Consider the following 12,221-nt stretch of genomic DNA (forward strand, 5'->3'; position numbering starts at 1 on the left):
GAGTCTTTTGTCATACTGTATTTATTTGGCCACTGTTCTGCCTAATTTTCTTTTGCTCAACCTCCAGGTGGTGGCTGGAGGTATGCTGTTATTACATCAGATCTCCAGCCGATAGAGATCAGTTCACCTGGAGAAAATGGCTGCTTTGGCAATTGGACTCTATGGCAATGAAGTCCCTCCCCAAACCCCGCCCTCCTCAGGATCCAGGTATTTCCCAACCTGGATCTGGCAACCCTAGGTATGTTGTTACCATGAAACTGTAACACAGATAATTTTTAAAACCTGGGAAATGCCCTCCATCGTGAATAGAAGGAAAATAACAGTAATGCGGGGTTGAGGTACGAAATGTTGCTGGGAAAGCCTCTATGTCCACAGGTGGCCACAAGAGCTACGTACCCTAATCTGAGGGCTTCCTGCCTTCCATGTAAGGGAAAATCCCTTTGTGAAAGTGGCCGCTGTTGAGTTGTCAGAGCAGATCACCCAGTTTTGCTCTAAAATGTCTCCACTTTGTTGATATTAACCTCATGAAGATTTTCTCCCACTTTTATGGAGATACTCCCCAGCCTTTAAGTGGAGTCTGCTAGCTGGACCCAGGAGAAGGGCCAGAGGGCAGGATCTCCCAGTGTCTGAGGGGGTCTTCCTGGTGTGGCCTTTTAGCAAGCATTGCGGTCTCTCTTCTTTCTCTCTCTGTCATTTTTTTAGGATGCCAGAAGCACCTTGCAGAGGTAAGTGGATCTTTCTCATTACCCCTTTTAACACTGGGAGGGGTCTGGATAGCCTGTGGAGAATGGGCTCCTTCAGGGTCATGGCTGTGGGCCAAATGAAGTGAAATTAAGATAATGCACCTCCACCCATCTGTCAAACAGCTTAAACTCAGAGCTTCATCAACAGGAAATCGTGAAGTGAAATAGCAATTGGGGTGGTATCTGGGTTGACACCTAGCTGTGCCTGTCTAGAAGAGGGGTCCCCAACCTTTTTGAGGCAGCCAGGCACCTTTAAAATTATGCCCTGGTGTGGCTGACCTAGAATGGCTGGCGCAAAATGGCTGCCGCAGGAGGTGAAGCCAGCCACAAAATGGGTGTTGCATCTTACCTTCAGTCACACACTGAAGATCCTTGAGTTGTGGCAGCTGCTCCTAAAGCCACTTTCTGAAAAGTACCCCAGGAAATAGAGTTTGAGTTTCCTGAGCTACATTAATTCCACAAAATGGCAGTTTGAAACTTTATTTGGCCCAGATAAGGCCTTGGTTGGTATCAAGGTTGGCTGGGGGGGATGCCACTTTAGAGGTGAACGCGGGTATGACCACCCAACCCAATCCAATGTGCTCCATTTGTTAAGGAGGGTCGGGTGAGACTACACATGAGGAAGCAGGAGTTGGGGTGTGTGTGCCATGTTTCCATCAGTGTTCCTGCAACCACATAGCCCTTTAAATGTGCTGCTCCTACTCAAATATGTCCTTGGCTGTTTCCACACTGGCCATTTGCCCCACATTAAAGGTTGGGGCGAAGCGAGAATGGTAGTGATTCCTCCATCCACTGTGCTTTTTGACTTTATTTTCCTACATCAGCCATTGGGACAAAGAAACCCACTATCAGAAAGCCATGTGGCAGCCATGGTAACAACAGGGCTTTAGAAATAAAGCATTTGTCATGCTGAGCATCCCATGATGGGGAACACACAGCTGGTGATCAGGAAATTGACATCTTCTTTAAGTATCCCCAAGTAGTTTGAGAGGAAGAAGAATTGTCATGTGGCATTATAAAGCTCCCACTAGGGCAAACGATTAAAAGGAACAGAAGTAAACACACTTTTGGGTATGGTGATGTCATGTGACCTATTTCCTTCCACCGTCTCTCAGCCTCACTCTTGAGAACATAAGTGGAGCTTGCTGAGTGAGACCAGTGGTCCATTTAGTCCATCATCCTGTTTCACGCAGTGACCAAGGAATGCCCCTTGATGGCCAACAAACACAGCACAGAGGCCGAGGCCCTTCCCTTCTTCTGCCTCCCAGCAGTGCTGTTCAGAGGTTGGCTGCCTCTGGCTATGGAGGTTCCCTTCAGTCATCAGGTCTCGTAGCTAATGATGGACCTCTGCTCCATGACTCTGCCTAGTCCCCCTCTGTGTTGATGACAATTCACTGTAGGCTGAGATAGTTGGCCAACTTCATTGGGTGCCTCTGAGTTCTAGCATTATGGGGGAGGGAGAAAAAGACACAAAGGCACTGAACAAAATTCTGCCCTCCTCCATTTTCTCCTCACAACATCCCTGTCTGAGAGAAAGAGGGACTGGTCTAAGGTCACCCAGTGAACTGCATGGCTGCATGTGGGATTGAACCCGGGTCCTACAGTCCTAATCACAGGACACAGGAAGCTGCCATAGACTGGATCAGATGTTTGGTGCATCAAAGTCAGTATTGTCTATGCAGAGTGGCAGTGGCTCTCCAGGGTGTCTGATAGAGGTCTTTCACACCACCTAGTACCTGATTCTTAGACCTGGAGGTGCTAGGGATTGAACCCAGGACCATCTGCATGTCAAGGAGATGGTCTTCCTCTGAGCTGCATCCCTTCCCCTAACTCTAACCCTAAAGTGCAGAACTCTCAACCACCACAGCTTTCTTTTTCTTCTGCTGGACATTTGCAAGACAGATCTGGGCAGGGGATGGGGGGGGGGTTTGCTGTTCTGGAGGCCAAAGTTGGTGTTTGCTTTTTTCAGAGTTGGGTCTGGGTTCCCCTCGGCCACACAGCAACTGTGGGGAATGGTTGTGAAAAAAGGGAGAAAAGTGGTACAGAAGTACCAGAGATCTGGAACAATGATTCAGAAAGAAAGGGGAAAGTTACCAAAGTGTGTACAGTTTATATCTTAAAAGTAAAAATACAAAGTATTAATATTGTGATTTACAAAATTGCATCATTGCACCACAATATATCCAACAATTCAGCAATTATCAATTGCAGTAAAAATATCAGTTACAAACATCATGTGATAATTCTAAACAAAAACAGTAAATGGAAAAGCACACAACAACAAAGATAAGATGCCAGCTAGTTCCTGTTTTGAATCTTCATCAGTCCTTAACTATCTTTTGAGTAGGAGCCAAGATGTTTTTCTTTCAAGGTTATACTATTCTACATACTATGATATTGCTGTTGAAGTTCCAGCTTCTAAAGCAAGTGGTTTAAGGTCGTTGTTCCAAAACTCTGGATTTTTTGTGCCTCTTTTTCATGTTATTCAGAGATTCAATTTTTCTCTTCCTTAAAAAAGAAAGCAGAGCCCATTTGGCCTTGGATTGCTGCGGCAGGAGAAGAGGAACCCCTGCCTCCACCCCCAGCCATTTTTCATGTTAAAACAGCCCCCACTTAGGGGAGTAGCTTCTCCTTTTTAGCTGCTTCATATGCACAGAATAGTCCACACGAAGCAGCAAAATACACCCCCCCCCAGTGAAGTTTCAGCACAGGAAAATGGCTGTGGGCTGACACAAGCCCTTCTTCCCCCTCTGGTGGTGGTCTAAGCCCAAATGGGCTCTGTTTTGTTTTTTAATAACCATTCCCCTCAGCTGCTGCGTGACTTTGGTGTCTCAGGAACTATAGTGGGGTGGACATTGCTCTCCAAAGAACCTCCCATCTTTTTCTGCTTTCAGCCTCAGCCTGTGTCTCTCAGCTTTCTGCCAATTCCTTCCTCTGTTTCACTGATCCACCATTGGGGGGGGGGGGTCTGAATTGGACGGATGGTACCTTTACATGATTTCTCTAGGTATGAAGATAAGGAGACATTTGAGGATCCAGTGGCTTTTGCACTGAAGTGGCGTGTCTGGGATGTAAATCCTCTTTTGGATGGTATCAAGAAGCAGTTCAAAGGTAATGATCATTAAAAAAGCCCTGCTGGATCAGACCAAGGCCCATCAAGTCCAGCAGTCTGTTCACACAGTGGCTAACCAGGTGCCTCTAGGAAGCCCCCAAACAAGACGACTGCAGCAGCATTATCCTGCCTGTGTTCCACAGCACCTAATATATTTGGCATGCTCCTCTGATCCTGGAGAGAATAGGCATGCATCATGACTAGTATCCATTTTAACTAGTAGCCATGAATAGCCCTCTCCTCCATGAACATGTCCACTCCCCTCTTAAAGCCTTCCAAGCTGGCAGCCATCACCACATCCTGGGGCAGGGAGTTCCATAATTTAACTATGCGTTGTGTGAAGAAATACTTCCTTTTTGTCTGTTTTGAATCTCACCTTCCAACTTCAGCAGTTGAACCCATGTTCTGGTATTAATAGAGGGAGAAAAGCTGCTCCCTGTCCACTCTCTCCACACCATGCATAATTTTATAGACCTCTATCATATCTCCCCTTAATCACCTTCTTTCTAAGCTAAACAGACCTAAACGTTTTAACCGCTCCTCATAAGGCAGTTGCCTGACCTAGTTTTCCATCATTGCTTTCAGTGGGGCCATGCTAAGCAATGATAGGAAAGTAGGTCAATTCCCGGCCACTAACGTCTATGGAAATTTTCCCCTGAATCCCTTGTGGGGACGTCTTTGGAGGTAGAGCCCCCATATTTGCAATGTTGCTTGGATGAACCCCAAAGTTTGGTGAAGATTGGGTCAGGGGGTCCAATTTTATAGGGTCTGGAAGTGGCAGGTCAGATTCCCAATTGCTTACTTTACTATGTTTCTCTATGGAGGATGGAAATAACCCCTTTAAGACCCAATACAATTGGATCCCTTGACCCAATCTTCACCAACCTTTGGGGTTCATGCAAGGAGAGCCCCTTCAAGCGACGATGCAAATATGGGGGCTCTACCTCCAAAGATGTCCCCAGAGAAGCTTTGAAAAAAATCCCCATAGACTCTAATGGGCCGGATTTTTTCAGGAAATCCAAAAAAAAGCCGAATATCTATATTTACCGGTATGGGTATTCAGCTTATTTCGGGTTTCCCAAAATAATTTGGGCCCAGTAAACCCGAATCCAAAATTTACTGATTTTGTTTTGCACAAGTTTAGTCCAAACCAGATTCCTGAGGGACCCCACTGCTCACATCCCTCCATTGTGAGAACTGACCATTGATTCCTACTCTGCTTTCTAATTTTTAGCCAGCTCCCAATCCTCTTATCCTATAACAATGAAGTTTGCTTAGTAGTCTTTGGTGGGGAATTTGTCAAAAGCCTTTTGGAAATCCAAATGCACAATGGCCGCAGGCTCCTTCCTGCCCACATGCTTATTGACACTTCCAAAAACCTCTAAAAGGTCAGTGAGACCGGACCAGCCTTTGCAGAAGTCGTGTTGGTTTTTGCTCAGTGGGGCTTGCCCTTCTATATGCTTGACAATTCTATCTTTAATGATGCTTTACATCAATTTACCTGGAACAGACGTTAAGCTAGCTGGCCTGTAATTTCCTGGAGCCCCACCCTGGAGCCCTTTTTATAGATGGGTGAAGGGAATCTTCAGTCACTCCAAGTGACTAATGAAAAGAAATTTGAATATTTCCACATCAATAAAATTTGGAAAGAACCTTCCCGGAAATAGCTTCTACTTAACCTTTCAGCTGAAAATCAGAAGAAATATGTACTCATGTCCCATCAAGTCACAACAATTTATGGCAACCCCAGGAAGAGGTTTTCAAGGCAAATGAGAAGCAGAGATTGCTTTGCCTTAGTCCGCAGAATCTTCTTTGGTCATCCAAGTACCAACCTGCTTAGCTTTTGAGATGAGGTGGGGCTATACCAGTGGTCGGCAAACTGCGGCTCGCGAGCCGCATGCGGCTCTTTGGCCCCTTGAGTGCGGCTCTGCCACAAATGACCACTTGCGGGAGCGCAGGCACGTGCGGGGTGTGTTGGACGGGAGACGTGGCGCAGGCGGGTCGCAGTTGCCAGGGCGACCCAAGGGAGGCATCTCCTCTTTCCACCCCCCCAATACACTCTCTCAACCCCCCTCCCCGCCCCATAGCTTGTCCTTAGTTGAAGGTTACCCGGCGATGAGCATGCTTGCCCTGGAGCGGCTGCCGCCCTCCTGAACCAGCCCATCCAGCACGCTGACGCAGTCCGGCAGGGGGAAGAAGGCCCAGCCTCCCTCCTGCTGCGCATTGTTCCGCGTCACCGGTTGCCGGTTGAGACGCCGAAGCTACAACCCCCAGCCCGGCGGCCTCCTCCTCCGCCTGCTCTCTCCACGTGCTCTTCGGCGGCTTTTGCAGGTAGGTTGGCCGGGGAGAGGCGAGGGAGGTCCGGCGCGCCTTGCAAGCTCCCTCCCTGAGCGGCGGCGTGGGCGACGCACCCCTCTCCCCCTCCGAAGGCAGCCCTTGGCCTGCTCACCCTCTCGCCCGTGAGGAGGGAAGCCCCCAGCAGGCTCCAACTTGGCCCCGCACAAGGCTGCCGGCAAGCCACGGAGGGGAATGGGGGGAAGGCCCGAGGCCCAGCGGGAAAGCGTTTCATCCCCGGCCGGCCACCTCTTTCAGCTTGCAGGCCCGGGTTTGAATGCACCCCGCCAAACCCCACCGGAGCCTTCTGCCTGGCATGCAGGGAGCATTCAGGTGTGCAACTGCTCACCTACTACAAGTTAGGAAATGCTTTCCCCTTAGGTCGGGGGTGGGGGGGCTTGTCATTGGATCTCTTTGGCTCTCCCGATACAAAAGCCAGTGGATCGATTGGTCTCCGCCGCGTGTTTTTCCTTCTCTTTCTCTCTCCCCCCCTTTTGTATTTCTTACTATTAATAGCACCGTTTTGAAACCAGAAAGGCATAAGCTGGGGGGGGGGCACTTCTGTCTCCCCCACCACCAGGGGCTGAGTTTTTTTTAAGGCGCGGTTTGCATGTTTGGGTGGGGAGGGGCAGGTCTGAGGAGACCCATTGGGACCTGTGGGCTTACTTGCTCGGGGAGAGCGCAAAAGAACCCCGCTCGAGCCGTTGGCATGGGGAGAAGCCGCGCCCCCCTCTCCCCCGCAGGATCGGCACTGCTTGACTTCGTGCTTCCTCCTGCTCTTAAGCCGGTTTGGGGGCGAGGGGGAGCTCTTGCACAGTCAGCAGTTTAAGAAATTTGGCTCTCAAAAGAAATCTCAATCGTTGTACTGTTGATATTTGGCTCTGTTGACTAATGAGTTTGCCGACCACTGGGCTATACCATGGCACTTTCCTTCCCCAAGAGGAATATTATTAACTGATGTTTTTGTCACAAGAGTTGTGATTGGCACAAGGGTCTGCTGCTCACTTTTGTTTCCTTTGCTTCCTCAGACACTCTGGATTCTGGACTTCATGTGCAGAAAGGTATAGTTTTCTTCATACACCAATCAATTATTTCTTAAGTAAAGAGCTTCACCTTACAATTTCTGTTCTTCTACTTAGTGTTTTTCTAGAGCTAACATTACTGGACATTCTTGTCTTGTTCCTCAACTTCCCTCCTGCCCTGCCACAGCCAGTTCCTTCTTGTTCTGAGGAGGTCTGTATGGTTAAAGTGAAGGTGGAGTCTGAGGGGAGAAACTGCCTCCTTTCACCTACCTGTCGCCATATTGAAACGATGGGAGGACAATTGCTGGGCATCAGATCTTGAGGGCCTTTCAGAATCCTCCCCATGAGAAGCACAGACCAGGTTGAGAGCTCAGCCCAAGTGGATTTCCCTACCTGCTTTCCAGGTTTTCTTTAGTTTGAAGATGCTACAAGTTGTGTATTGGACCCACATTTTTTGTTTTGTTTTTTAAAGCTGTGTTTCTGGAATTGCAGTATTTAAAGGCAGAAGTCCAGCCTGCCCAGGTGCTGTTTTCCATTTGTTCACACATAATTTGTGTTTGATGTTTGGGAGAAGAACTGGAACGACGTGCCTGTCACTCACAAGACTGCTCTTCAGCTTGGTCTGCCCCCTCCCCGTCTGTCACTCAGATGCACACTTCTGGGCAGGAGCAGGTTGTCTCCTGAGTATATTTTAGAGGAAATTCAGACAGAAGGAAAGCAGATGTTTTTCTAGCGCTGTGAACTGGGTTCAGGAACTTTCATTTGCCGCATTCATGTATGCAGGTCGATTGCTGGTTTATCTCTGTTTCTCTCCCTTCTGCGTAGGGTCATTTGTTTGCTGTTGTAAATTAGTATGTTTTCAAACAGCATTTATGGTAAACTCCATCATATTAATACTTTACCAAAGCTTTCAGTAAAGTTGCAGAACTGGTTTTTGAAGAGATCTCTCCAGGATATTAGTTGTATGTGTGTGTGCAGGGCAGCAAAGTTTCTTTCAAACCAGTTCTGCCTCATTGAAAAGTTATGCCTGCTTTAAAAAGTTTTTACCCTTTGGTGCTGCCAAATTTACTAATGCAGTGAGTTTGGCCATTTTTGCTAGTTCCAACATTTTATTTATCCAGTCAGTCTTATCCGGTGTCTCAGACAATTTCCATTTTGCTGCATAAACCAATCTTACGGCAGTAGTGGCATATATCAAAAAAGATCTCTGAATCAATATAGATTCTGGTATAATACTTAACAACATCATTTCTGGTGTTTTAGGGATATTTTGTTGTAATATCAGTCTTAATTCATTATAAATCATATCTCAAAAGTTCTTAGCTTTTTCACAAAGCCACCAAACATGATGAACGGAACCAACCTCATCTTGACATTTCCAACAGTTTGGTGACATTGTTCTATACATTTTACCTAACTTTTTTGGTGTCAAATACCATCTATAGATTATCTTGTAAATATTCTCTCTTAACCATTGTGAAAGGATACATTTCATATCTCTTGACCAAAGTCTTTCCCATCTATTCAAAGGAATATTATAACCCAGTGTCTGTGCCCAAGTTATCATCGTAGGTTTGATTTGATCTTGTTCTGTATATATTATCAACAACATCTTGTACATCTTTGAAATTAGATGATCATTATTCTCCAATAATATTTGTTGTAAAGTTGATTTATCTTTAATAAAACCTATTTTCATATCCTGTATATATACAGATTTTATCTAGTGATATTGAAACCAAGTCAAGTGTTCTTTTAGGTCTTCATGATCTTTTAGGACAAATTTATTGTCTTCCCATAAAAAAAGGTCCTGGTATGCTACAAACTGAGATTGTCTCAGTGGTCGTAATGTTAGCATTTCTTGTTTAGAGATCCATAGAGGTGTTCTGGTTTCTAAAATATGTTTATATCTTAAACCAAGTTTTTATTAAAGAGGATTTTACAATATGATGTTGAAAAGCCGTGTGATTTTTAAGTTTATCATACCATAAGTAACCATGCCACCCAAATCTATTGTCAAAACCTTCTAAATCCAATAAATGTGTATTCTTTAATTGTATCCAGTCCTTTAGCCATACCAAAGCCGATGCTTCCGCATATAATTTAAAATTTGGAAGAGCAAATCCTCCTCTTTCTTTAGAGTCAACCAAATATTTGTAGGCAATTCTAGATTTTTCCCCTTTCCAAACAAAATTCAACAGGTCCTTCCTCCACACATCAAAATATTTTGTTTGTGTAACTATTGGTAAATTCTGAAACAAAAACAACAGTCTTGGTAAAATATTCATTTGTATTACTGAAATACGACCCAAAAAGGAGATATTTTTATTGGACCATGATATCATGTCTTTTTTAACTAATTCCCATAGTTTAACATAGTTGTTAACTATTAAGTCTTTACTTTTGTTTGTAATCCAAATACCTAAGTACTTTACTTTGTTTGTTTTCTCCCATCTTGAAGTATTTATGAAGTCTTTTTGTTCTTCTTTTGAGAGATTTTTAAACAATATCTGGGTCTTATCTTGGTTAATCCTAAATCCTGAGACTTCACCATATTGCTTCAATACATCCAACAAATTATTTATAGATTGATTCGGGTCATTCAGAATGTGTAATAAGTCATCTGCAAAAGCTCTCATTTTAAATTCTTGTTTGTTTACTTTAAGACCGTGGATTACGTCTGTATCACGTATCTTACAACATAAAGTCAAAATAAAAAGCAAAGGAGAAAGCGGACATCCTTGTCTGGTTCCTTTTTGTATTTCACAATTATCTGATATAGATTCATTCACTAATATTTTAGCTTTTTGCATATTGTAAATAGCATCAATCTCCGTCCGAAACCTTACACCAAAATTCATTTTTTTCCAAATCTTTTTTCATATATTCCCATGAAACCATGTCAAAAGCCTTCTCAGCATCCAAAAAAATAAAAGCAGCTTTATGTTGATTATTTTGTTCATAATATTCCATTGCATCTAATAAAATCCTCAAGTTGTCTTTTATCTGTCTTCCAGGGACAAAGCCCGCTTGGTCTTCATGAATCAAGGTTGTGATAAATTGCTTTAGACGATTCGATAATATAGAAGCATATATTTTGTAATCCACGTTTAATAAAGAGCTTGGTCTATAATTAGTTACTCTTTCCAGGTGGGTTTGTCCGTTTTGAGAAGTGGTTTTCCTCATTGCTTCCCCACCACATTTGTACACCTGCTGGAGTATCCCAGGTTTTCTTCAAACTTTCTCAGTGAAAGGTGGGAACATTAAGCTTTTTCTCCCTACGTGGCAGCCATTTCCCTGACCCTGTCCTGGTGGTGACTATTTCCTTTCCCCACCTCTGGGGGGATTTTTAGTTTTTTTGTTTTTTTTAAAAGGAAATGCTTTATTATTATTATATAGATATAATGTTTTACCCATACGTGTACCTGAATTCCAAGCCTTCATTAAAAAGTAAATATCTAGACCAGTGGTTCCCAACCTTTTTTTGACCAGGGACCACTAGGACTTTTTTGTTCGGTGCAGGGACCCCAAGTTTAAAATAAAAATTCTGAGAATTTGAAAATAAACTTTAATCATAACTGTTAGTTAAACATTAAAGTTAGAATAATATTTGAATATATTTTTATAATAGAGAACTTTTAATTGAAAATATTAATTTATTATGGGTTTATAACTTTGTTTTGCGGACCTTAATTTAGTTCTCGCGGACCCCTGGGGACCCCTGGTTGGGAACCAGTGATCTAGACCTTTCTGTTGTGACAATATATAGGGAAAGGCATCAATATAATGATATGCTACCACTGATTTTTTTTTTTAATTGCCAAAGTCCTGCTGGTCTAATGCAGGGATTTGGGTTCTACTGGGGGAGTGGAACAGGGAAATGGGGGGGGACCTGCCATGCAGAAGCCCTGTTCTTGTGCTTTATCAGTAGCTTCACCAGCAACAAGGAAACTGCACAAGTCCTTCCCTGTGTGAAAACCACTGCCGAAGCACCTGGGTCTCTCTAGAAGAGACAAGGAGTTTCAAGGGAATGTAAATCCTGCTCTGTCTTCCTTCCCCCAAGTTTCCCATGCTGTGAAGCACAGAAACTATTAGCGGGGTGTTTTTGATTCAAGGTGTTCTGGGAGACACTTTGAATGATAGGAGAAGAATCATTTATAGATGATTTGGATGAAGGAATAGAGGGAATGCTCATTAAATTTGCAGATGATACTAAATTGGGAGGGGTAGCAAATATGGTAGAAGACAGAACCAAGATGCAGGATGATCTTGACAGGCAGGAGAAGTGGGCTAGAACTAATAAAATGCACTTCAACAAAGACAAATGTAAACTTCTGCATTTAGGTAGGAAAAATCAAATGCATAATTATAGGATGGGGGAGAACTGTCTGAGCAGTAGTGTGTATGAAAAGGATATTGGGGTCTTAGTAGACCAAACACTGAACATGAGTCAGCAGTGTGATGCGGTAGCTAAAAAGGCTAATGTAGTCTTGGGCTGCATCAACAGAAGTATAGTGTCCAGATCACGCGAAATGATAGTATCGCTTTACTCTGCTCTGGTTAGACCTCAACTAGAGTACTGTGTTCAGTTTTGGGCACCACAATTTAAGAAAGATGTAGACAAGCTGGAGCATGTCCAGAGGAGGGCAACAAAGATTGTGAGGGGTCTGGAGACCAAGTCTTATGAGGAAAGGTTGAAGGAGCTGGGTATGTTTAGCCTGAAGAGGAGAAGACTGAGAGGGGATATGATAACCATGCTCAAGTATTTGAGGGGCTGTCATATAGAAGATGGTGCTGAGTTGTTTTCTGTTGCCCAAGAAGGTTGGACCAGAACCAATGGGTTGAAATTAAATCAAAAGAGTTTCCGTCTAGACATTAGGAAGAATCTTCTAACAGTTAGAGCGGTTCCTCAGTGGAACAGGCTTCCTCAGGAGGTGGTAAGCTCTCCTTCCATGGAGGTTAGATGGCCATCTGTCAGCAATGCTGATTCTGTGACCTTAGGCAGATGAT

General features: G+C 44.2%; 1 protein-coding gene across 1 annotated transcript in view; it reads left to right on the plus strand.

Moving 5' to 3' along the window:
* LOC130494089 (uncharacterized) overlaps nucleotides 1–12,221 on the plus strand; it is an 81,078-nt gene that overhangs the window by 46,436 nt on the left and 22,421 nt on the right. Inside the window, 3 exon segments of the mRNA XM_056867741.1 lie at nucleotides 703–725; nucleotides 3,751–3,854; nucleotides 7,218–7,250. Of these exon segments, the coding sequence (XP_056723719.1) occupies nucleotides 703–725; nucleotides 3,751–3,854; nucleotides 7,218–7,250 (160 nt within the window).

This window comes from Euleptes europaea, chromosome 1, assembly GCF_029931775.1.
Source record: "Euleptes europaea isolate rEulEur1 chromosome 1, rEulEur1.hap1, whole genome shotgun sequence".
NCBI classification, from domain to species: Eukaryota; Metazoa; Chordata; class Lepidosauria; order Squamata; family Sphaerodactylidae; genus Euleptes; species Euleptes europaea.